General features: G+C 40.0%; 1 protein-coding gene across 1 annotated transcript in view; it reads left to right on the top strand.

Moving 5' to 3' along the window:
- Positions 1–726: 726 nt before the first annotated feature.
- The window catches only part of akap1b (A kinase (PRKA) anchor protein 1b), a gene marked incomplete at its 5' end in the record, with an annotated part of 106,718 nt that continues 80,230 nt past the window's right edge, over positions 727–27,214 (top strand). Inside the window, 1 exon segment of the mRNA XM_037677356.1 lies at positions 727–2,250. Coding sequence (XP_037533284.1) covers positions 753–2,250 — 1,498 coding nt within the window.

Raw genomic sequence — 27,214 nt, 5'->3', positions numbered from 1 at the left:
TGTTGGCTTTTCAAAATAAAATAAATTTTAACATTTCATGATATTTAAATTTATTTAAATTCTATATTAACCTTTATTCTGAAGGTGTGGCGGAATGTATTTTACCGTGGCGCACCACCAAGGTAAAATACATGCAGAGGAAACCCTGCTTGTGGGATGGTCCTTGAGAGTATGTTGTTGGTCATTCAGGTTAGACTTCTAGTCACATGATGACATAGTGGGTGGAGTTATAGATGGGTATTTGAAACCGTGAGCAAAAGGCCTTGTACATCTGATTACCTGAGGGCATTCTCTGTGTCACAAATGCCTGCCCCCATGATGGCCGTGGTACAGGGAGCCACAAGCACCCAGCTCTGTCAAAGGAAAAAGTTAGTCAATGGTAGGAAGCTACTGAAAGACGGCAGGAAGTCCTTCAAAATAAAAAATAAAAATATAAATTTTGAAAATTATGAAAAATAACATAAGACACTCCTGCATAAACAGCAAGATGCAAAGTGTGAGACAAAAGTTGCGGCTTATAGAACGGTAGTTACGATACTTGTGATGTAGTGTAGAACATTGGCTGTGATATTCATTTTTATTTGAGCAAGCAGTTCATTCTTTTTTTTTTTTTAAGTCTCATTTTTCTAAGAGTGAAGTAAAGGGCAGCATTGCAGTCAACAATATGATCAGACTGAATGTAGTCCCTGACTAATGAGTCCATGTTTGTGTCTGTTTGAATTTCAGGATTTGATTGCTGGTTACCGGAGGAAATGCAGCTGAGATTTCGATCAGTTGTTCCCTATACATTGCCTGGAGTACTTGCACTGATCGGGTGGTGGTGGTACACCTCCCGGAAGAAAGAACGACTTATCAGCCAAGAGGGCTCAGAGGGGCCTCCAACTGCTGAGATCCTTAAAACTTCTCAAACAGAGGACAGAAATGGGTTGGTTGAGAAAGACACTGGTTCGTCCCCACATGAAGAGGAAATCCCATCCCACAAACCCTTAAAACTCAACAGCCATGGATCTCAACAAGAATTTATTTCCCAAGTCCACGTCCAGGACATGGAAGCAGCACCTTTATCATCAAAACATTGTGAAGATGCTGTTGCCTCTAGTGGCAGAAACCGAGGTGAAGTCAATGAACCCTCAAACTTGGCTTTACTATCATTTAATAAAGAGGATATGTCAGAAGATTCGTTTAAAGACCTTAAAGACTCATCCCTTGTTCCAATTGGACAACTGGAGGAACACCTTGACAAAGATTCAGCAAATGCTCCTGAAGCCTCAGTAGAAGAAGTTAACTTGTCTTGCCATTTTACCAAAGTCATCAGCTCCTCGTTGACAGCAGCACACCTTTCTGATGCACAGAGGCCAGAACCAGAGGGGGAAGTAGCTACGCATCAGAACATTGCTCAAACACAAGAAGAGGTGGCTCTCGCACCATCCAAAGTGTCTAGGGTTGTTCATTTAGAGGCAGACTCTCTGGAGAGTCCCCTGTCAGTGGATTTACACAAACACTTACTCACCAGTACCCCTACAGCTCTTACCTTCAGAGTCCAGGACCCCAGCACCACATGGAGAGCCTCAGAGGATTCCCATATTGGGAGTACTCAAGAAGAGCATAATCTAGAGCTTCTGGCAGCTGGACTTATAACTGAGGTCATCTCGGCAGCCACCCAAGAAGTCCTTGGTGTCACCAGTTGCAAAGTCACACAGAACAACCAACTGAGCTCCAGTAGTTGTGTACTACTGGCCAGTGAAAAGACATGTTCACATGAAGAGCCAATTCCAGCAATACAGCAACACAGCTGGCACAAGAGAACCTGTGGAGAGGCAGCAGAAATGCAAGGAGTGTCTGCCAGTAGCTCCATGACTGCAGCACGAGGAGCTGCTGAGACCACTGATGAGATTCATGAAATCAATGGTGCACAGAGCAGTCTTTGGCCAGCACAGCTACATCAAGCAACAGTGCTGACCACAAAACAAAGACACAACGAAGATTCAACCTGCAGCACCTGCCTCTCTGAGGATGGTGTCAACAGAGAGGGCATGCAGAGCAGCTCTTCTGAAACTCAAACTGATTTGATCCAAGTTACAGACTTGTCTTCAAGAGAAACAGTGCAGCTGGAGTCACTAGTGGAGACCATGACTGAAGCAGCTGAGGAGGACTTTGCGGATGCTGTGTGTGTTATAAGGAGACATAATGGGATAAGCTCTAAGGATGGAGCTCATCGAACATGCGAGGTGGACACAGATCAATCCGGAGGTGAGACATCAGTCTGTATTCAAAAAGCATTCAATACCAAAAAAAGTCTGTTTGTAGAATGTGTTTTATTACTTTGATACTTGTAGCTTGCCTGTTGCTGACAAACAACTTAAGATGCATTTACCTATGTATCTGACTGTACATTTGTTTGTTTAAATTAGAGCTGAGCGATATCTCAATTTTAAAAATAGCTATATAATTTTTTTGTGACAAGTTGAGACTATATCGATATAAAACGACATTATGTTATGCTTGAAAATCCTGCTGTCTTCTTTCTCCCACGCGGCCCCCCTCCTTCTCCCTCCCTGAATCGAGCTTTAGAACGTGACGTCACTGTGTCTGCGGCACGGTGGCCGATGGGATAGGATCACCATCTTTATTGTCCTCCAAAATAAAGCTTTCTCACTGAATTAAAAAAAAAATCTACATAGGTTAAAGCAATTTAGCAATGGTCTGATCTTGTTGCTATTGACTGTAATGTCCGGTCACACGACTGGAAAGAAAAAGATCGAAAACAGACTTTAGTTTCATTGTTTTCTCACCTGGAAACAATGCGAAGGACCAAACAAAAAGGAGACAAATGGCTTGGAAATCAGCGGTGAGACGTCCTGATATAACCTTCTCCAATGTCCCAAGATACCTGCTAGGTTGTTCCAGACATTTCCATTCTGGTGAGTGTCTAAATTTGGTGTCTTGGTGTTGTGCCATGGATTTTTGTCATGATTTTGTCCGGGTGTACTCGTGTTTAGTTCATGTTTATTAGTTCATAGAATTGGGTCAACCTAGTTTAGGTCGGGTTTATATTTTGCATGCAACGTAGTCCGAGTTTAGACAGAATGGACATCTGTCTTATTGTGAAATAAACTGTTTAAAATTTCTAGTTTTGTCACTTTTACTGTAGTAATACTGATCTGTATTCTTCTGATATGGTCCTCTTCAAGGCAAACCTTCAGATGAAATGGATGAAACCCCAAGAGAGGAGCTCGGTGAGGCTGCAGATGATGGGAGGAGGAGCACGAACAAGCAGCAAAAATGTGACAAATACAATGTCAGTTGTGTGAACAAAGAAGAGCAGAAATAAATTGTCTGTTACAGGAGAACAGGGAGCTCAGGTCAGAGCTGAATAAAAAACAGCTGGACAAATAATTTTTAAAGTATTAAATATTATACAGAACTTCCTTGTGTTGCCATCTTGTTACCATACCATACCAATTTATTTATAGAGCACTTAAAACAGCAACAAGGCCAGCCAAAGTGCTGTTCAACAGAAACAAACAAGCACAGTGAACAGGAAAACATAAAATAAAAATATAGAAACAAATGGCAGCAGATAATAACTAAATGGCCAACACTAGAATACAGACAGGATCAAACAAATCACACCTTGTCAAAGGCAAGGGAATAAAAGTGGGTTTTCAAGCGAGACTTAAAGACTGAGTGTGGGAGCCTGCCTGACACGCAGTGGCAACTCATTCCACAGTCTTGGACCTGCAACAGAGAAAGCCCTGTCAACTCTGCGCTTACGACGGGTTCCTATAACTGAAAGGAGCCTTTGGTCTGCTGACCTCAGAGAGTGCGGTGGGACATATGGCTGCAGAAGTTCAGAGAGATAAGATGGGGCAGAACTGTTCAGTGATTTAAAAACATACATGAGAATTTTGAACTTGATCCAAAGGTGAATGGGTAGTCAGGGCAGGGAGGCCAAAACTGGTGTAATTCAATTCATTTCAAGTCAGTTTATTTATAAAGCGCCAAATCACAACAAAGTTGTCTCAGGGCACTTTACAGAAACATTCACATACATAAAAGCCAGTTAGTAAAGTTCTCTATCTAAGGAATATGTGCTCTCTATGGCCTGTACCAGTTAAAAATTGGGCTGCAGCATTTAGGACCAGTTGTAGTCGTGCAATGGAGGATTGACTGATTCCAAACAGAAGTGCATTGCAGTAATTGATCCTGGATGTTGCGAACGCATAGATCACTGTCTCAAGATTCTTTTTGGACAGTATGGGTTTCAGCTTAGACCGTTGCCTCAGCTGAAAAAAACCCCCAAGATTTAACAATCAAGTTTACCTGACTGTTAAGTTTCAAGGAAGGGTCCATTATCACTCCCAGATTTGCGAATCTTTGTTTCTCTAACGGGGCTAGAGAGGAAAGGTCAATGCAGCAACGTCAAAGGGGGAAGCAGATGGCTTGATGCTGCACATTACATGCTCCAGAGAAGACAGAGATGGGCTCAAAGTGGTCAAAAGCAGCTACGCATTGAGATGGGATGGACGGATCACGAGCTGGTGGAGAAATGAGTGCCTGGGTGTTAGCAGCTTTTTCTAAAAATAAATGGAGGAAGTTTTCACACAGCTCAGTTGAGGCTTCCATAGGTGAAGGTTCACTGAGGTGTGGGACTGAGTTGAGGGTTGAAAAAGATCTTGGGGGTTGTAAGAGTTTGAGGCAATTTTATCAGAAAAGTATTTAGATTTTGCAGTTTTAACTACTTTCTGATGACGCCAACTCTCCCTTAGCATTTAAAAAGAAACCTGCAGCCTGTCTTTCCTCCACCTGCGTTCTGCTCTCTTACATTTCTGTCTAAAGGCTTGAGTGATGTCATTAAGCCACGGCTCTGATCTAAGTTTTGTTTTTCTGGTTTTAACCGGAGCAACATGGTCCAGAACATTTAAACAGACAGAGTTGAACTGAGAAGTTAGCTCCTCGGTGGTAAGAGACACCAGGAGCTGTTCAATCCTCTGAGTTAAAAGCTTCAGTACAAAGAGCAGCAGTGAAACCCGTTAATGGTGCTTGTGGCATGTGCAGGAGCGCACAGCTTGGCAGCAGGACAAGGAGGGGTGAGATCAAACAATACAGGCATGTGGTCTGAAAAAACATTGTTGCCGATTTCCAAATTACAAACCGAGACGTGTTAAAATGAGGTCCAGTGTGTGCCCGTGTTCTTGGGTGGGACCGTTTACCTGCTGAGTTAAATCCAAAGAAACCAATACATCTATAAAGTCCTTCACTAACGACTTCTCCTAACAACAAACATGTATATTAAAGTCCCCAATGATTAAAACATGATCATATCTCGGTGTGAAATCGGCCAGAAAATCAGAGAATTCACTTATGAAGTCCTTGGATGGAGGGGGGCGTTAAATGAGTGGGCACAAAACTGGAGGAGAATGTCCAAGTTAAAAAATGTTCTGCTCAAAGCTGGAGCAGGCCATTGGGATGGCCAACTGTTTACAGGCAAAGTTTGATTTAAAGACTATTAATAATCCACCACCGCGCTGGCCTGATGGCTGCGGGGAATTAAAACACAGACAGTCCGGAGGTAATAATTCCACCAAGGTGCTGGTCTCACCAATAGACACCGTGACGGAGAGAAAATCCAACCGTGCGTCTTTAAAAAGTCATTGAGCATAAGTCTTGTTGGAAACGGACCTTGTGTTGATTAAACACATCCTGATTGGGTTCAACGCAGACACAGCCGTGGTGGGTGGAGCGTCGCGCCTACGGCCACAGATTTTGAAGAACAACGCCTCCTGGTCGGCTTGTGCGGCACGCAGGTAAACCACTCCTGTTGTTTACATGGACTGAGCGCGCGGGTAGCTAACCAGCAACCGGGCCCCTGAAGCACCACGGGTCAGAGAGGTGACGATCAGATCCAGAGCGAGCCTCATAACTCTTGACAGAATAATCCACATGGTGCCTTAGTTTCACCAAAACCCCCGCACGCTTCCCACAACGTCTGCGACGTTTCCTCCAGGGAGAAAGGCCAGGGTCATGTAGAAGGAATGCAGGAATTTCGGACAGAACCGGTGGAGGAGAGTACTGACCGCTGTACAAAACACCGCAGGCATTTCAGCAAATGTACGGAGCTCCAAAAGTGACCGACGATCGTACTGCAAGTATACTTCGGTACACTGCACAAAGCATTTTAAAAATAACAAAAATAGAAAGAAAATGGAGAGCAAGGGACGGCAAGCTCTACACACCGGCGCCATCTTGGAAAAAAAAAATCATTGTTTAACACTGTTAAGCCTTTTCTGCCAGCATAAAAAACCCTCACAATTTCAAAAGGTTCTACTAACACTAATGCATCCTGTTTAGCATCTTTGCCATCTTTTTAATGTGTCACAAAATTCTAATAACTTCGCCTTTCTTTTCTTTCCAAGGGGTGGACATGTGTCAGCAAGCTCTTAACAGAAAGCTGTGGCCTTCTCTCCAGATTATTACCCGGGGACGTTGCGTTAGCTGACAGAGGCTTTGATATTTAAGATAGTGTCGGAATCAAGGTCAAGGTTCTTTGTCATTCGCATCACATGCTGTACATGAGGTGGAACGAAATTGTGTATACAGGGTCCCAGTTACAGCCAACAAAAGTATAAATTGATGTGTGCTGAGGTTGAAATCCCATAAGCTGGAGAGGCTGTGGTTGAGTGGTTAGAGCAGTCGTCCTCCAATGCAAGAGTTGGGGATTCAAATCCACCAGCAGTCACATGCCAAAGTGTTCCTGGGCAAGACACTGAACCCCTCATTGCCTCTGATGTGTCCCCCATCGGTGTATGAATGTGATCTAAAAGAACTGATTAGTCTCTTTAGAATGATTTGTTCAATTAGCTTTGTAGAGATCTAGTAGAGTTCTGTATGAATGGGTAAATGAGAACACAGATTGTGTTGTAAAGAGCTTTTAGTGTCTTGATAAGATAGAAAAGCGCTATACAAGTACAGTCCATTTACCATTTACCATAATTTACTAAAGGGAGATGTCAACTTGATGCTAAGGATGTTGAAAACACGAGTACACCTTAGAATTAATGTGGAAAGATTGATTGGTTAAGTAAGTAATCTTTATTTATATAGCACCTTTCATAGACAATAACATCACAAAGTGCTTCTCAAGCAAAAAAAAAAAAAGAAAAGTAAACAGAATTTAACTAAAAGCCAGCTTGAATACATCAGTCTTAAAGTCTTTTTTAAAGAATCAGTGGAATCTGAGCAGCACAGTGACAAGGGCTGGGTACTTTTCTAAAAAAAATCGGTATCAGTACCGGTGTCGATACCTTCACTTTGGTGTCGGTTCCTGGACGGTTCTTTTTTCAGTACCAATTTTGTAATTACTATTAATTCTAAAAAGAATAAAATTGTTACACTTTACAGTACAAATTGTGAGTTTTATTTTTTAACTTTGGTATTTCTATTCCAAGCAGTTTTTTTTCTTAAAAATAAACAAATAATTTCCAGTTCAAAAGACCAGTTTCAAACCAAGTCAAGTCACATTTATTTATATAGCACATTTAAAACAGTAACTGTTATCAAAGTGCTTACCAAAAAGATCACAGCATAAAATATTAATAACAACATATTACAGCATTACGAATAAAAGCATAAAAACATTAAATATAACGAGAAACAATGAAATACTAAATCAAATCACCCTGCGTTAAATGTCAGTGAGTAAAAGCAAAATGGATGAACACAATCATCAACAAAATACCAAATGAGATCACGCTGTGTTAAATGTCAATAAGTATAGGTGTGTTTTGAGGAGAGATTTAAAAATAAAGACTGAGGTGGCCTGTTGAATGTTGATAGACAGATTATTCCAGAGTTTTGGGCCCATGACTGAAAACGCCCGATCTCCTCTGAGCTTCAGCCTGGTTTTTGGTACGGCCAAAAGCAGCTGGTCTGATGATCTCAAGGCCCAAGAAGGAGCATAAGGATGAAGGAGGTCGGAGAGGTATGAGGGTGCAAGGCCATTAACACACTTAAATGTCAGCTGAAGAATCTTAAAATCAACTCTGACACGCACAGGAAGCCAGTGAAGAGAGGACACAACCGGAGTAATGTGCTCAAACCTGCGAGTTCCTGTTAGTAGTCGAGCTGCAGCATTTTGGACAAGCTGGAGACGTGAGAGAGAGACCTGACTGACCCCAGCATAAAGCGAGTTACGGTAGTCCAGCCGGGTTGTAATAAATGCATGGACTAATTTTTCAAGGTTGGATCTGGACAGCACGGACTTGAGCTTTAGCTATCTGCCTTAGCTGAAAGAAGCTTTTTTGAAGAACAGAATTTATCTGCTTATTAACACTAGAAGTCCCAGGAATTTCGACCTCCCCCCAGAAGTCCTGAAAAAGGGTCAAAAGACCCTTAGCGCTAGAGTGACTAGATTTTCAAGATCCTGAGGACAAACCCCCTCCTTCTCCTCAACAATTTGCGGGCCATTAACTGCCATTTGTTTTAAATATGCACACAAGTAACTCAGACACACCCACCTCACCAGACTGCATTCCAATGTCCAATCCAGGGAGCGGGGGATTTAGAAGCCAGGTTCACTTGCGCAAAAAAGCGCAGCCTTAGTCAAAGTAGTGCTCCAAACCGGACAACTCTGATGGCTCCAATTAGCATCCTTTCATTTGTAAATGTGGCCATTGCCTTAGGAATCAGCAGGGGAGAGATAAGCTGAACTCACACAAACGTCCGTCTAATACTCCAAACCGATGCGAAATCAACTGGTTATATTTTGAACTTATATCTCTTGGTGGCACGTTGGTGCACATTTTGAACAAATTGAAGTCGATTTACCATTTATTTTTCAATTGGTTTGGCTCATTTCTTGAAACCGAGATGACATTCTCAAAACACCATGTGAAACACAACTCAAGAGACTTTGCATTTTGAGGTTACTGACAATTTGTATGAAACACATATTTGTTTTGAAGCATACATGAAGTGTTTTGGGAGAGATGCATTATCCAGGTCATTTTGCCAAATGAACAAAACAAAACAAAAGTTTGCAAAACATACAATCTGTTTCAAGATATATGCAAAAGTTTTTCTAAAAGATTTTAGTAATGTTTTTCTTTCAGAAAAAAGAGAAGTGGGTTCAAAATGACAGTTTAGAAAAAAATAACCAAATTAATTGTGAGAAGAAGGCACGCAAGGAGAAACTGCTTCAGCAACAACCTTCCACACCCAGCCCTGGCAAAAGGGCAAAGTGTCAGATCAAACATCAATGCACGAACAATTGTGCAACTGTGAGATGCGTCAACTGCTACAAATACACGTGGCAAATGTACCAGGGACATACCCTGGCAGTGCCAGGTATGTTTCGACAGTGCAGATGGACTGCTGAGTGAGTGCTGAAATGCCAGTCACACAAGGAGGACATGCCACTCACACACACGCAGCCCCCCCACTAGAGCATAGTGTAAATATGTGTAGAATTGTTTTATCCCTTGTATTTTTATGACAAAAATAAAAAGCATGGAAACAAATAACGGTTGTTGTTTTTTATATTTCTCATGCTGAAGTTTTAGTCCTCTTGACTTACACACAATTGCTTATGGTCTGTGCTTTTTTGCTCAAAACTAAGCTAAATACTATATATATCAAAACAAAATATGTGTTTCATACAAATTGTCAGTAACCTCAAAATGCAAAGTCTCGAGTTGTGTTTCACATGGTGTTTTGAGAATGTCATCTCGGTTTCAAGAAATGAGCCAAACCAATTGAAAAATAAACGGTAAATCGACTTCAATTTGTTCAAAATGTGCAACAACGTGCCACCAATATATATATAAAAAATCTTCATATTATAAAATACAATAAACTGAATATAACTAACTAGAAACTAAATGGCTAAACTCAATGGAAAACAGTTAGTTGGGAGTTTAGCGTGCCCCCTCCTGTGGTGCACCAGTAATGGCCTTATTTACAAAACAAAAGCACCTGTTAACAGCTCATTATAGGATGTTAGCTAAAATCCTTCAGGTCACTCGACCCGTCTCTGGGTTCCAAAGGTAGAAATGTTAAATGACCCTTCTCTGGGACTTCTAGTGTTAAACTTAAAGTCCGAGTCTAAAACTATCCCGAGATTGGTAACAGACTGTTTTAGATATGGCTGAAGGGAGTCCAGGTTTGTAGGATCAGTGATAGTGGTAGAGTTAGGGTTAAACACAATGACCTCAGTCTTCTGATCATTAAAACTCAAAAAGTTCGCAGCCATCTAAGTCTTGATGTCATCAATACATTTTAACAAAGGGCGTATGGAGGAGGAACTGTTAGATGTTAACGGCAGATAAATCTGAGAGTCATCAGCATAACAATGAAAGGAAAGACCATGTTTCCTCAGGATATACCCTAAGGGGAGGAGATACAAAGAAAACCGAAGAGGTCCAAGAATGGAGCCTTGCGGGACCCCGCAGGAAAGAGGCACTGAAATAGATAGTGTTAGCAAAATTAACACAAACTCCCGTCGCTCAGGTATGAATGGAACCATTCTAACGCTGCACCAGTAATCCCAACCCAGTGTTCTAGCCGGGATAAAAGGATACTGTGGTCCACAGTATCAAATGCAGCGGTATGGTCAAGGAGTACCAGGACTACAGATTGACCAGAGTCATTTGCCAGAAGAATGTCGTTGCAGACCCTAACTAAGGCTGTTTCGGTGCTGTGTAGTTTCTTAAAGCCAGACTGAAAGATCTCTAGAATAGAATTTCCACTCAAGAACTCGTTTAATTGAGTGAAAACTATTTTCTCCAGGATCTTAGAAAGAAAGGGAAGTTTGGAGATGGGTTTGAAGTTTGAGCAAGTTGAAGGGTCAAGTCCATTTTTTTTTATTAAAGGAGTTACCACTGCATGTTTAAAAGTGTCAGGAACCACACCTGTAGCCATACTGCTGTCTATAATGTCAAGAACAGAGGGTCCAATGGAGGGTAGGACTTGTTTAAAAAACGATGCAATGATGGGGTCAGCAGGGGAACCTGAGGGTTTCATATGACCAATGACATCATTTAGAAATGAGAGGGAAATGGGTTCAAACTGGTTAAAGAATTATGTGGAGGGGACAAAGACAGGGGTCAGCTGTGGTGTGAAGAATCAGTGACCTAATCGACTCAACCTTTTTAACAAAGAAGCTGGCAAAATTGTCACACGTAACTGCAGAGACCTCCCTGTTGGCAGACTGAGGCACGGTGAAAATGGCGTTAATGGTATTGAAAAGAACGTGGGGATTGTGGCTGTTTGAGGCTATGATTTGGGAGAAATATATATATTTTTTAATTTAACAGTGGCCTGGTACTCTTTGTAACATGATTTTAGCATGATAAAAGAAACGTGAAGTTTGTCCTCCTTCCATTTACGTTTGGCTTTCCTGCATTGACGTTTGGCTGCACGAGTGATCTCATTCATCAATCTCATTCAAACCAGTGACATATCAGTGTCTAATGCTCAATGCTTCACACTTAGGACCTTTTCACTGAACAGTTTTTCTTCAGAAACTTCAACATGTCTGTTTTCTTTGGACACAGACAAGTCCGCTCCTGGCTGATGGTGTCTCTAGCAGTAGAACATGTTCACTCTGAGGGTGTGGATGATGCTTGTTGCATACACAGGTACCTAGTTGTCAGTTTGATAGCACTGACATATTGTCCCTCACATTCCACCAGCAGGTCACTGGATTCACTGAGGTTAGAGTTGATACAGACTCTTGCACCTCTGTGTCTCTGCCTGAATCTTCCCTGGGGTTCTCTGGGGTTTAGGGCTTTGATCATCTCCCTAATTGACATTAGAACAAAACATCAACAATAATATGGTTGTGTTATTATTGCTCAAAAACATTATCTAGGCTGAGAGATAAAAACTTAACTGGTCAACAAAATCCTTTACGACTTAACTTACCTCCACCGTGCAGCCTCCATTGTAGAAAAGACAGCAAACTTTTAACAACAAAGATGGATGGATGAGCACGTTTACAAGCTAAGCTTAATCTGTTACTGTCAATCTTTAGTTGGCTTCTGAGTTTAGCTGGCTACGTAGATAAAATAAATTTACACACTAATATCTTAAAGTTAGCGTTACATGGATTCTAGTTTAATTCACCATGATGTTCGTGTTAAGCTGCAGTAACGTTAACAAACGTAAACTTACCATCTGAAACAGACAAAGCGCCGTATTTGGGAGTTCTTTGATGAAGAGGAATCCGGCCGTGGAATGTTGATTCCGTTTTACACACACAGACTGACTAACGCTGAGAAGAGGGGGAGGCTGCTGTCCGTCTGTCTTCTTGCAGAAAAACACGGAACAACTTTCTGCTTGTGTGTTGTCGGAGCCGTTCGACAACATGTGCTGCACACGTGAACCCCGTCTGTGGGCGTCACTAGCACCATAGACATACATTATACATAGATTAGGTGCGGCAGCTCTATACAGCTCTGGATGTAAACACATAGTCTGTTTGTCATACGTATGGTGTTTTACCTGCCTGCATACTGAAACCACGTGACACGTTACAGCCAATACCGAAACTTGACACCGAAAAAAGAGTGACGTTTCAATCCATACACAGACTGGTGCAGTTCGGTGGGTGCCATTTAAGAACCTCGGTTCGATACTCAGCCCTAGCAGTGACAGAGGGAGAACGTTCCAAAGCCTTGGGGCCACCACTTAGAATGCTCTGTATCCACGTGTTTTAAGGTAAGTTCTTGGTACCATCAGCAACATTTGATTTGAAGATCTCAAAGTCCTGATGGGACAGAGAGGCTTTAAAAGGTCCGATAAATATTTGGGAGCCTGACCATGAAGTGCCCTGAAAGTTAGGACCAAAATTTTAAATGACTCCTGAAATGCATGGGGAGCCAATGCAGAGAGGCCAGAACAGGGGTTATGTGGGCTCTTATGTGGGTTCTAGTTAGCAGCCTCGCTGCAGCATTCTGCACAGACTAAAGGTGAGCTAGAAAAGGCTGTTATAGTCATCTAAACGAGAGGAAATAAAAGCATGAACAACCATCTCTAGTTCCTTATGTGATACCGTACATCGTATTTTTGAAAGGTTTCTTAGATGTTAAAAACAATTTCGAACTAACAATTTACAATGACTGTCCAAAAATAAAGAACTATCAAAGATGACACCCAAATGTCTGAGATTATTATTTACCGAAGGATCTAAAAAAGTAAGATACTGCCTGATAACTGGAATATTATCATCAGGGGCAATAATAAGGGTCTCAGTTTTGTTTGCATTTAACTGCAGGTAGTTGTCATTCAGCCATGTTTTGATCTCGAACAGACAGTTTCTGAGTTCAATCAATTTATGGAACTCGAAGGCTTGAAAAGAACAGTATAGCTGAATGTCGTCAGCATACAAATGGTAAGATGCATTACTGTAACGTTTCAAAATAAAACCTAAAATGTGTAAATACAATAAAAAGAGGACTGGGCCCAAAACGGAACCTTGGGGTACCCCACAAGACAGCTGCTCAACATCAGAGTGAACGTTATTCATAAAACAGTAAAAGACCTTTCAGATAAATAAGAAACAAACCAATTTAAAACAGTGCCAGAAATACCAAATAGATCTCAGACTATTGATAAGAACAGTGTTATCCACTGTGTCAAAGGCTGAAGTCAAGTCCAATAAAACCAACACAGTGTAGTTTCCATAATCAGCTGCCATCAACACATCACTAGAAACTTTTAATAATGCTGTTTCTGTGGAGTGCAGTTTGCGAAAACCAGACTGAAAAGAATCCATGATGTCATTGACCTCCAAGAAGCAGTTTAATTGTTGTGCTACAACCTTCTCAAGGATCTTTGATAGAAGGGGAAGTTTGGAGATAGGTCTGTAGTTTTCAGGCAACAAATAATCCAAGTTTGGCTTTTTTTATCAAAGAACAGACGACAGCAGTTTTAAAGTAGTGTGGGACAGTGCCAGAACAAAGAGATGAATTTATCACTTGTACAACACTGGGGCCAATACAGGTGAAAATATCTTTAAAAAGAGACGTAGGGAGGACATAGAGTGGACTCCATGACAGCGTCATATGACCCAATACATCTAAGATGTCCTTAATGGAAACGGGGGTAAAAGAGGACCACTTATCAGGGGTCAGCAATAAAGGAACCAGAAGAAGGGAAGGTGGAGGACAAATACTGGCTCTAATGCTGGTAACCTTATTGATGAAGTAATTTAAAAACCGATTACAATTGGTATACGTGAGAGCACTTTGAGATAAAAATGCTGGAGAGACATTGTTCTTGATTGTATCAAGGAACATGAGAAACAAATACAAAATGTTACACAGAACTATACCAGTTAGGTTGCTGCTTACATGTGAGGGTGAAGAGGTGACACTTCTTGACAAGGTTGTGTATGTGTGCTGCAGTTTATTGAACGTGTTCTAGTGTGGTTGTAAAACCTGCACATGTTAATATGACACTGCAATGCTGCTACTGATATATGTAAAATGTAGATTGGAGGTTTTTTTCTGCACTCATTGTTTTGTAATATTGTTACAGTTGAATAATACCATAAGTGGCAGTTTTTTCTCATTTAATAAAAATTAATGTGGTAAACAATCATGAAACATTTGAGTCATCACTTCAGGGAACATGTAAACATGATGAAATTGATCACATTTGTAATAAACATTTGATGTATTAACATATTTCAGATAAGAAATAAACGTAATGAAACAGATCCTATTTTGAAGTAAACATGTTATGTAATTAAACATTTTTAGTAATTAAACATGATGAACATCGTGTGAGGTAATACATTTTATAGAAAAATTGTTACACATAAATGTGCAAATATAAGTTACCAGCATTTACACCTAACGTAACTCACCTGTTAATCAACTGGGACAACAGAGGGGCACAGATTTGTTAGGGCACATGCCACTCACAGTTTTGTCCAGAGTAGTGTACTCTTCATCATCACTTGCCAGAAGAATGTTGGGCACGGGTCCATGCAACATCTTATACTTGGAACATGCTTGTCCAATGACCCTCTCAACGTGTATGCGAGCTGCTGCGAGTCTTCGGGTGTCTTCCAGCTCAACTGTACCCAGCTGCTTTTTGCCCCGTGTGAATGCCGGCATTTCAACCTTTGCACAGTACAGTCCAACTTGGTTCTGGATGGTGAAACCACGGCCAGCAAAGATTCATAATCATTCTCATAACCTTTATTTAACCAGGTTTGTCCCATTCAGATCAAAATATCTCTTTTACAAGTGAGACCTGGCCAAGACTGACAGCATACAGAGAGGGGGACAAAAAAAAACACACAGTAAAAAACACAGTTACAACACAGTCGGAATAAAAAGACTTAAATAACAAACCACTCAATTAAAACAATTACACTTCTGTAGCTTGAGTAAAAAGGGATCCGTTATGGTATTAAATACATTCAGAGATACTAGTGTTCCAAGTTTAAGCTTTGATTGTAAACTGTTCCATGAGGTTGGAGCAGAAAAGCTAAAGGCTTTCTTGCCTCTTTCTGTTTTGACACGAGGAACACTAAAATTGAAAAAGTCTTGACCGGAGGCTGTAGGTCGTGTTGTTTAAAGTTAACAAAGATGAAAGATAAGGTGCTGTCAACTTAAGAATAGCCTTATAAATCAAAACATACCAATGGCCAAGCCGACGTACATGCAGAGATGGCCATTTTACCTTATCATACAAGAGACGGTGATGAGTTAGGGCGCCATAATTTGTAATAAACCGCAAAGCGCCATGATACACGCTATCCAGCATGTGAAGACATTGAGCAGAGGTGTTTGTGTCACCATCACCATAGTCAATAATCAGAAGAAAAGTTGACTCCACCAAATTCTGTTTTACTTTAAAAGAAAGCAGGATTTATTCTGAAAATAAAATCAAGTAAAAGCTTCAGTCTATGTAAACTGAACATGTGCTTTAAAAGACAATTTGTCATCAATTAAAAATCCCAGATATTTGAATGAAGATACAAGTTCAATTTGTTGACCATCACTAGTGGTGATGAGAGACTGGTTTGACATTGCTGATGTTCAGTTGCTGAAAAACATTAGCTTTGTTTTGATAACATACAAAACAAGTTGAAGCTGACAAAGTTATTCTTGTATTTTGTTAAATGCATTCTGCATGTATGCAAACACTTCTGTGGGCATAGGTGCAAAGCAATAAATGACTGTCATCTGCATAAAAATGAATTGCTGCATTTGAAATATCCTTTCCAAAATCATTATTATACAAGATAAATAACAAAGGGCCCAGTACAGAACCTTGTGGTACCCCCTTGTGAATAAAGTGAACTCAATAAACAAAAACCATCTAACTGGACAGCCTGGGTTCTATCTTTAAGATAGTTTGCAAACCATCCAACTGTATGTGTAGACAACCCAACTGTTGTTAGACGGTTAAGTAGAATTATGGGATCCACAGTATTAAAGGCCTTGGAGAAATAAATAAATAGTGAAAGACAACACTGATTTGTATCTAGAACTTCTGTTATGTCATTTATATCATTTAATGCTGCAGTGGTAGTACTGTGTTTTTTACGAAATCCTGATTGAGACATCAAAAGAATAGAATTAGTGGCCAGATATTCTTTTACTTGTTCACTAACAAGGGACTCGGACATTTGCAAGCACAGATAATTTTTAAATAGGTCTATAATTGTTCAAAATTGCTGGACTCCTTTCAATAAGGGAATAACAAATGCAGATTTCCAAACTTTGGGAATTACATTGGTCAACAAACTGAGATTAGAAATGTGACACAATGGAGCAGCTACAATTTCAGGTGCCAATTTTAAAATCATAGGTTCCAATTTATCTGGACCTGTTTTTTTTGGGGGGGATCAAGGTTTTTTTAAGGTAGTTTTCACACCAGATATTCCGGTAGACTCTGTTCAATTCGGGACCAATATTCATGAGCTTTTGTTACATTTGAGCTGGTGCGTTTGCATTCACACTGCACTGTGCAGTCGAGTCAACCTGTTGAACCAACCTATTCCTCCGCTCGCCTGTGGGGGTGCTGCACCAAGAACTACTGAAAGAAACAACACAAAAACCTCTGAAGGCACTTCTTCTGTAAATAAAAATAAAAACGGAGTGGCAAGTTTTAGCAGTTTTAGGAGTTATAGTTTGTCATTTTTCAAAAATGGACTTAGCATGAGCAGAAGATGAGGCAGAAGACCATGGAGAATATTGTTTTTCCACACAAGGCAGCTGACGGCTCCATATAAGGTCAGAGAAATGCGTGTTTGTTTACCCTGCGGTGCGGGGCTTTTGTCTGTTTACATTCACACTGCACTCAAACCGCGCTGGAGTTCGCTTCTACCGGACCGAGACCTAGGTTTTAGCCCTGGCCAGAGTTCGCCTTTTTGTTCCGTGACAGAGTTTGATGGTGCGTTCACACCTCTGTAAACGAACCGGACTTTCTAGGAAAACGAGCTAGAGTTCGATTAAAGTGGACTAAACAGGGCTAGTGTGAATGCACCCTAACTGAATTAGAGGTTGATGACAAAGATTGAATTGTTTTCCAAAATTTTAAGGGATTTTTCAGACTTTCGGTAGTCATAGACAAATAAAAGTCGGCTTTTGTATTTCGAAGAAGAGAGGTAAATTTATTTCTGTTTTCTAAAACAAATCCAGTCAGCTTCCAGGCCTGATTTTCATACCCTTGCCCATGCAGAATTTCGCTCGTGTAAAAGCTCTCCTAGTTCTGTTGTAAACCATGGATTTTTACGTCCTTATTTTTTTTAACTTTATTTTTTATTATTTTTATTTAAAAAAAATTGATAGACTTACATTAAACATAAAACATTAAACATTCAGACCATAACTAAACAAAAATTCCAGAGCCACATGAATGACAAAAGTATATTAGATATAGTTAAAAGTAAAACTCAAAATGAGAAATTTAAATAAGAGGTAATTACAATAATCATACATTAGACGTCCAGTTCAAAATATTCCATTTCTTCTAATATTTATTGCAGCAGCAAGTCTTAATGAAAAAGTCAGTCTCTCCATTGCATGTATTTCCTTAATTATTTCCTTCCATTCCAGAGATGATGGTGGTTCCAAAGCTAGCCATCTGCAGGTTATAGCTTTCTTTGCCCCTGCTAGTAATATTGATAAAATATATCTATCTGGCTTCCTGAGTCCATGAGGTAAATTACCTAAATAGATCACAGTGAAATCACAGGTCAAGTTCAGGTCCATTATAGTGTTGATTTCTTTTATCACCTCCAACCAGTAGGGTGTGATCTTGATACATTCCCAAAAAATATGAAAATGTCCTGCTGACACATTCTCACAGTTCCTCCAACACTTAGCCTTTTCAGGATCTTTACATTGTTCGCTCTTAATGTTAGGGGTAATAAAAAAACAGTTTCGCTTCCCGAGTGAGGTAGACACAGGACGCGTGCCACGCCCTCACTGCAGCCTTCTCCTCCAAGGGGTCTAAAACTAATCCTAAGGCTCAGGTATCACCCGTAGCTGTTTTTTAGGACAGTTTAGTCTAAGGCTGTGTTGAGATGATTTACCCAGATTGTTAACAACCTCCTATCCGTGCACCACACACAGAATCTCACCTCGTGCCTCGCCCGACCTAGCAGCAGGAATGGGGACGTTCGGCAGATGAGGAAGCGCACGTTAACGGCTGCTCATCTCCTAATTTAGCGTTGCAATTGTTATCCGATCTGGTTTTGTTTAGAATCTAGGAATAAGATTCATGGATGTTGTTTTATAATCAAAGCTACGAAACCTTTAAAAACCTCCTGAACTTTTGTTGTTAACATTGAACCAAGTTCTCCACTTCCATGAACAAAGGGGTGTTGAAATAAGAATCCAGATTTTTACGTTTTGCTTTGCTTAATCAATAATTTGCAGGGGGAACAGCGGTAAGCACAATCCAACACAGTGATTACATTTGATTACAGAGAGGATACATAGTGATTAATAAGTGGCTCCGAGATTTAGCTGGACTTCAAAGGTTGATCAGTCTGCTTGGCAAGGTGGTTCTTGGATCCAGAGGAGAGCTGGGTAAGCTGACCACGCCCTAGGAGCCCCTAGGGTCGTTTTGACGCACTTAAACGCTCCAAAACCCTTCACAATCTCCCCCAACTCACAACCTGATCCAATATATATTATTCCTCACCACTTCTAACAACCTTCGGCAACCCCGAGCAATTGAATCCAAAATATAATCAATATCTCTGCTTGCAATTCTGTAGGCTACCGCTCTGATCTGATTTAAAGGTTGACTAAGGACAATATCTTTGAGATGTCTCCCTACCATCACTCTCTGATGGAACTCCTGAGAATTTCGGTGCAGTAAGGAACAGATTACCTCACCCGCTCTTGAATGAGGCCGCCTCAGGCTCAACAGCTGTTCAGAATCTGAAGAAAAAGGGTTTGGGTGATGATCTGGGCTGAAGTGAAGGAAAACTCCTTTGCAGCTTCACAGAGGAATTTTTTCTTTGGATCCATCCAATTTCTTCCTCAGCTTGAGCCGTCAAAAAACTTGTCCTGTTCTCCTCACTCTCCAGTCGCCTTCAGCCCCAGTTTGTCAGATCAGTGTGTATTTATAGAGTACGTTCTGGTCACTACCTCCAATAGATCATGCCACCTCTTTTGGCCCTCCTTTCTGGGCTGGAGTTTGCTCAGGATTTCTTTGCATGTCTATAGGAGATGATTACATCGTTCTTATACATATTATTTCTGGGTGTCACCTTAATCTGTCCGGTTTAGTCCGGTTCTCTTCTGCTCCAACTTAGAGCTTGTTTTTCTGTTCTCTGTTTCCTTATATGGATTCATGTTTTGCTCGGAGTGCCTCAGGAAGCGTTATTGTGAAACACTCTAAAAAACCATTTCTGAGCAGACAGTTCACTTCCTTCTTAAACTCACAACATCATGAAACGAACTTTAAACAAAATACATTTTAAAATCACAAAAGATTATAATATCAACTTGATTATCTTTACTTGATTCATTTGTAAATCAACAATTCCTGTTTCTTTATTTAAAGGATGACAGTTTCATTAGGAGGGAATGTTCTCCATCCTTTTTACCCCTTTACTCCTCTGTCTTTTCTCTGCCTGCATGTGGTTGGGTGTGTGCCTCTCTCCATCTCATCTGTTTCCCATTAATTTGGGCTGAAAATTTCTGGTACTTTCCCTCAGGCTCAAGTATGAAAGAGGCCTACCTAATCCTTGTAACAGTCTGACTTCGACAACAAAGTGGCACTTATTGACAAAACGCATTGTGTTCTTCCAAGAAAATTCTTTCCACAAGTCTGAATTTGATGTGTGGATTACGAGTTCTAGAATTGCGCCGCTCAAGGTGGCTGCATGTTGGAGCAGCTCTGTTACTTTCATTCTGAGATTTTGCTTTTGGAAACTTTAATTCCTCTTTTTCTGGATGTAAATCACATTTTTTGGATGATTGTTTCCTCTGGTATCAGATGCTGCACAGCTGGAAGTATTTTTACTGAAACTTCTTTAGTTTTGTACATTTGTTATGATGCGTAACCATGGCAACAAGGCAGTTTTCTATAACCAGCAGCTGATTAACATCTCAAAAGCTCAACTAATATCTCAAATACAGCTCCAAATCTCAAATGAGTTGAAAAGGATGTTCTGTGGATGCATTCTCATCTACCTGCCAGCTGTACTTGAGTGTCTGACCAATAAGATCCTGGAACTAGCAGGAAACACGGCTCATGACAGTGGAAGGACATGATCGTCCCTCGGCACCTGCAGTTGGCTGTCCACAGCGATGAGGAGCTCGGCAGACTGCTGGGAGGAGTGGCCATCGCTCTGGGAGGAGTTCTGCTCTGCATTCAGGCGGTCCTACAGCCCGGGGGAACCGAGAGGCCAGCCGAGTCTGGGTGGACGGATCGGACGGCATCTGCAGCCAGTTTCTTGGGATCCACTGTGGAATGGACCTTTACAAGAAATCCTTCCTGTCTACAGCCATCAGCATCTGTAACATCTCTAATGAAATGAGGATAACGAGTTACTACAACAAATCATTTCCCTCTGGGATTAATAAAGTATTTTTGAATTCAACCAAACATCATCAGTTATTTTTATTTTGGCTTCTTTTTCCCATTTAACTAAAGTTAAATGTATGTTGAGTTAAATTTTCTGCCCAGTTGTAAACTTAAGTATAGTTTGGAAATTAATTTCTTAGGCGATCTTCCGTTACATGAGTCTAGAAGGATCTTAACTAGACCCATCTCCTCCTCCTCTAAATTTTTTTTATCCTTATTATAATGATGTCTTAGCTGGAGATATCTAAAAAAGTCCAGTTTTTCCAAATTATAGTTTTCTTGAAGTTGTTGAAAATTTTCTAATACATTATTGTTTGTGATCTTCCAGTAACCTGTTCTACCTTTCTGTGACCACTGTGTGAATCTTTCATCTATATTGGCTGGGGGGAAATCCCTGTCATATGCGGGCCAGCGCAAAATCCGAGCACTTCTTTCAATTGTTCTTTGCTTTAGTATTTTATGCCATATATCCAATGGTACCTTTATCCACATGGGGATCAGGTCTGCATCGATGTGTCTTTTAATAAAACAGTGATCTCCAAGCCAGCACTGAAGGGGTATCTCACTGTAGGACATATCTATTTCTTTCCATTTAGCTTCGCAAGTTGGGTCACACCAACCAATTATTACTCGTATTTGTGCTGCTCTATAATAGTCCTGTAAGTGTCGTAAAGCCCATCCACCTTTTTCTTTTGACAATTGTAATGTCTGGAATTATACTCTCGGTTTTTGTTTAACCCAAATAAAATTTGAAATTATTCTATCCCAGTCATTGAATTGTTTAGTAGGTACCTGTATAGGCAAAGCCTGAAATAGATAAAGGAGCCTTGGTAAAAGATTAATCTTTACTATATCTATTCGATTAGATAAATTCATGGGTAATAATGACCAACGCTGTAAATCTGCCCTAATCTCTGATGTCAGTGGGCTGTAATTGCATTTAAAAAGATTGGATAACTCTGCTGGAATTTTAATGCCCAAATATTTTATATATTTGTTATTCCAGTTAAACCGTGACATTTTCTGAATCGTTTGTGATGGCTGATAGTTATATGAAAGAACCTGAGTTTTCTGTAAATTTAATTTATATCCCGAGTATGTACCAAATGTCCTAAGTAAAGAGAGGAGATTAGGTAGGCTGACTTCAGGATTACATAAAGTTACAAGTACATCATCAGCGTACAGGCAGACTTTGTGCATTGTGTCTTTAATATTTACACCTATGATGTTCTTGTGTTCTCTAATAACCTGTGCTAGAGGCTCAATAAAAAGTGCAAACAGAGTGGGGCTAAGTGGGCACCCTTGACGACACCTTTTCAGTTGTATTGTGTCTGATAAGTCTTGAAAATTATTATGATTGAAATAATTGTTTGAAAAAAGGGGCAGATATAAGATTCTTTCTTCTTTCTGCTGCCTTTCATTTTAAATCTCTTGTATCTTTTTTATATTGTTATGGAATTGTTTTGTACTTTTTTAAAATGAATAAACTTTATACCATAATTCTCCATTGATCTTAATCCTAGCAGAGGGTGATTTATATAGAGACCGAAAGCAACCTATAATTTGATTATTAAAGCCAAATCTTTCCAACGTTAAAGATAGTTCCAACTTACTGAATCAAATGCCTTTTCAGCATCTTAACTGAGAGCTATGGATTCTGTGTTTTTCATTTGATCTATGAGGTGAAGAGCTCGTCTCACTTTGTCATGGGTTTGCCTGTTTCGAACAAAACCGTTTTGATCCATGTCTGTGATTTCAGGAATTAAAAATTCCAGCCTTTTAGCCAATATTGTTGCAAATATCCTGTAATCAATATTTAAAACTGATATTGGTCTGTATGAACCACATTCTGATTTATTTTTACCCGGTTTAGGAATCAATGAGATCACTGCTCTTGTCCATGATGGTGGCATTTCCCCTCCTAAAAGAACATGATTAAAGCAGTCCTTAAGCAGTGGGGTGAATAAATGTTTGAAGTGCTTATTCCACTCCGCTGGATAACCATAGTCACCTGCCATCTTATTCCCTTTCAGTTTTGAAATTGCTGTTTTAATCTCCTTTTCAGTTATTTGTTGCGTTAGCTTATTGTTTCGATTTGTTCCTATCGATGGTAAGTCCAAAGAGGCAAGAAATGCCTTTACTGAAGATGACTCTATTGCTTGAGGCTCAGTATATAACAGTATAGTATAATTCAAAAATATTTTTTTATGCCTTTTAAATAACAGTATGTCTCTTTATCTGTAGGATCTTTACTTTTCTGTATAAATCTATCAGCCTGCTGTTTACGCATTCTCCAGGCAAGTCTTTTCTTTGCTTTGGGGCCATTTTCATAATAGTTCGGTTTGATACTTGTAAATGAGTCTTCGAGCCTCAATGTGATTTATCTGTTTAAATAAAGGTTGAATAAATGATAAATTTAGCCTTTTTCTCTGATCTGATCTTCATATAAACAATTTAGGGCTTGCCTTGTTTCACTGATTTGTAATGGCGTGTTATCAACATTATTTTCCATATATTGCACTTCTAGAGATTTAAGTTTTACAATGAGATCTTTTGAACTTTTTTCTTATAAGAGGACCACATAATTAACTTCCCTCTCAGAACAGTCTTTGTTGCATCCCATAATATGCACGGAGAAATATCCTCCTTGTTGTTGTGGTCCATATTAGGGCTACAACTAACGATTATTTCAATAATTGATTCATCGGCCGATTATGTTTTTCGATTAATCGATGAATCGGCCAAAAAAAGTTAATTTCCACCCCTTTATTCCAAAATTGAACATTTGACTGACATAGCAATTCACACAATAAACAGGTTGCTATTTGACTATTATGTTGGTAAAATATTGAATAATAAAAAATAAAAGTTAGTCAAATAGCTTAAAAAAAATAAATGTACACAAAAATATATACAAATGTATCTTTATACCTGCACAGTATGTAGCTACTTTGTAAAATGTGTCCTTGAGGGAAGAGTGTAACCTGGATTAAAAGTGTGGATTATTGTAGTGAAGCCTTCGTCTTCAACCCTCGACAGAGGCCTCATGTCAGTGACGATCATGTTCAGGATGTTTCAGTGAAGACAGCTGCTGCTGTGGTGTCCATGATGTCTGTCCATCATCAAGGATGTTGTTGTTTGTTGTTGTTTTCTGGAATGAGACAGTAAATATGTATTATAGCATAATTTACAGCAACTCAAGAAAAGCCTTGTTTCACTTACAGTGTTAAGTTCAGGCAAAAGTAGCTAAAAGGGCAATTAAACACACACACACACACACACTCTCTCTCACACATATAAAATACTTAATTACACACATTTGAGTAGATTTAATAAATTTAATTACTGTTTAAATGCAATTCATCCTGCCACACCTGTAGTGTCTTCAGACTTTGCCAGCAAATTAAAAGATGAAGCTTAATCATTACTTCACCACTCGCTCCCCACGAGATCGGATGCTTCTCTCCCTCCCTCTCCACTTTGCTTTGCTGCTCTGTCTGTGAAATTGATGTGAGACTCTCTTGGATTTCTTCCGAACCATAATTATGGACTTGTTTTGACCAGTTGGTCCCTCATCTCAATTTACAACATTTCTTAAAGAGAAGACAGGCTTTGGGCGAGCCGATTTACCCTGTTGGCACGTACGCAGCTGTATATCTCCCATCTGTGGATTTTAAGGACGCATATTTAATTGGATTTTCGATAACTGGTTCCTGCTTTTTTTGGATTCAGCTGGTGCTGGTTTTATCTACAATCAAGGAAGTCGTCAGCAGCAAATTTGGACCCAATCACACTGCTTGCCTTTATGATGGCTTGGTTCATGTCTGGAGTACCCGGACTCAAATGCTTTGGGCTGAATGGATCAGATCTCGGGGATTTTTACTCAGACACGTTTCCATCGGTGTGGCCATGTTAATTTGGACATTTCGGAACCGAGTGGACCAAACACAGACTGAAGGTAGATGTCATTAAGTTCTGCCTATCCCCAAAACAACTGTGTGTTTATCTAAATTTTGGTCGCCTTGGTTGTCCTTGAAGGACATCTTATCTAAAGTCGCCTGGAGAAAATGTGATCTGACGTTAACCACCCCTCTCCCTGAGGAATTTCCAACTGATAACCAGATGAAACCAGCTGAAAAAACTTTCTGCCATCATTTCAGGACTCTGGATTCTCAGAGGTTATTCTTGGCCATTTCTCGACATACCTCGAGAATGTTTATGGATCTCACCGGAGGACATTGACTGATTACAGTGACCTCGAGAGCATCTGTAGGTGTTGTTGACCGCTCTCGTCTCTTCCTTCTTCCTGCTCTGCTCTATTGCAGAATGTTTATGTAAATATGTGCTTGTTTGTGCGAAGTGTTTTTTCAATATTAGGGGCTTTTTCTCAGCCAAGAAAAAAGTCTGATAGGAATTTTTTTCGCCTCCAATTTCCTACATGTGTCCAGTTAACCACTGTTTTTTGTCTGTCCAAACAGGTCTCACTTGTAAATGAGTCTTCGTGGCTCAATGTGATTTATCTGTTTAAATAAAGGTTGAATGAATTAAATTATTATCTTTGTGTTAGATTTATTTATAAATCACATTTAAACACTGCTTGTACCAATTAAATAAAATAAAAAGTAACACACGTTCTCTATCACTGTCGTTAATCAACAAACAAGCAGCAGCTTCATCTTCAAACAGACTGACGTTACGTTTTCTCTCTTGGAAACAGAACAAAGTGAATATTGTAGAGACTCGCCTGCAACAGGAGTTGGGAGTGAGACATGTTGTATCAGCTGCAGCTTGTGACTCCGACATGTTTACGTTTTATCTCCGTGGTTCTCTTGTGTCGTGTCGGAGATTTTCAAAGCTGCATGCTTCTAATTTTTCATCTTTGTGACGTTCTTTCACACTTTGGAGGACTTGGGTCGAACAGTTTTCTCTGCGTCGGTCATTTGTAAAATTGACTTATTTTGCTTTGAAAACAGCCTCTGCTTTTCTTCGTCCTCCCCCCTCGCTCTGTTCAACTCGTGCTGCAGAGCTTTTTTTTTTTCCAAACTTTATTCAGTCAGTCAGCATTGACAATGAACTGCCCGTGAACAAAACGGCTCTGCAGCGCCGTGAAAGACGCATAATCGCGCGACACAACGAATCGATAACGAAATTTGTTGCCAACGCTTTTAATCATCGATTTTTATCGATTCGTTGTTGCAGCCCTAGTCCATATAATCGTTTGAGTCCTTTTTCTACAAAACTGTCCAATTTAGTGTAATTTAATAGTCTATTGTTAAGCCTCCATAGGGTTTCTTTGTGATCATTACCTAAATGGATTGTCATATACACCCCTGCATGATCAGATATGTCTCTCACCCCTATGTCACATTCTATTATTCTGTATTTATCAACATTTGACATAAAGAAATAGTCTAATCTTGAATGCGTATGATGAGAATACAAGAAGGTGTATTTTTTGTCCTAAGGGTGTAAGTTCCTCCATACAGGTCCTTCTCAAAAAATTAGCATATTGTGATAAAGGTCATTATTTTCCATAATGTAATGATAAAAATGAAACTTTCATATATTTCAGATTCATTGCACACCAACTGAAATATTTCAGGTCTTTAATTGTTTTAATACTGATGATTATGGCATACAGCTCATGAAAACCCAAAATGCCTGTCCCAAAAAATTAGCATATTTCATCCCACCAATGAAAGACAAGTGTTTTTAATACAAAAAACACCAACTTTCAAATAATCATGTTCAGTTATGCACTCAATACTTGGTCGGGAATCCTTTTGCATGAATGACTGCTTCAATGCGGCGTGGCATGGAGGCAATCAGCCTGTGGCACTGCTGAGGTGTTATGGAGGCCCAGGATGCTTCGATAGCAGCCTTAAGCTCATCCAGAGTGTTGGGTCTTGCGTCTCTCAACTTTCTCTTCACAATATCCCACAGGTTCTCTATGGGGTTCAGGTCAGGAGAGTTGGCAGGCCAATTGAGCACAGTAATACCATGGTCAGTAAACCATTTACCAGTGGTTTTGGCACTGTGAGCAGGTGCCAGGTCGTGCTGAAAAATGAAATCTTCATCTCCATAAAGCTTTTCAGCAGATGGAAGCATGAAGTGCTCCAAAATCTCCTGATAGCTAGCTGCATTGACC

The sequence above is a fragment of the Nematolebias whitei genome, chromosome 6 (assembly GCF_014905685.2).
Source record: "Nematolebias whitei isolate Nwh7 chromosome 6, NemWhi1, whole genome shotgun sequence".
NCBI lineage: Eukaryota > Metazoa > Chordata > Actinopteri > Cyprinodontiformes > Rivulidae > Nematolebias > Nematolebias whitei.
Note: the sequence above shows the minus strand (reverse complement) of the source record. Positions and strands in the feature narration are given on the sequence as shown.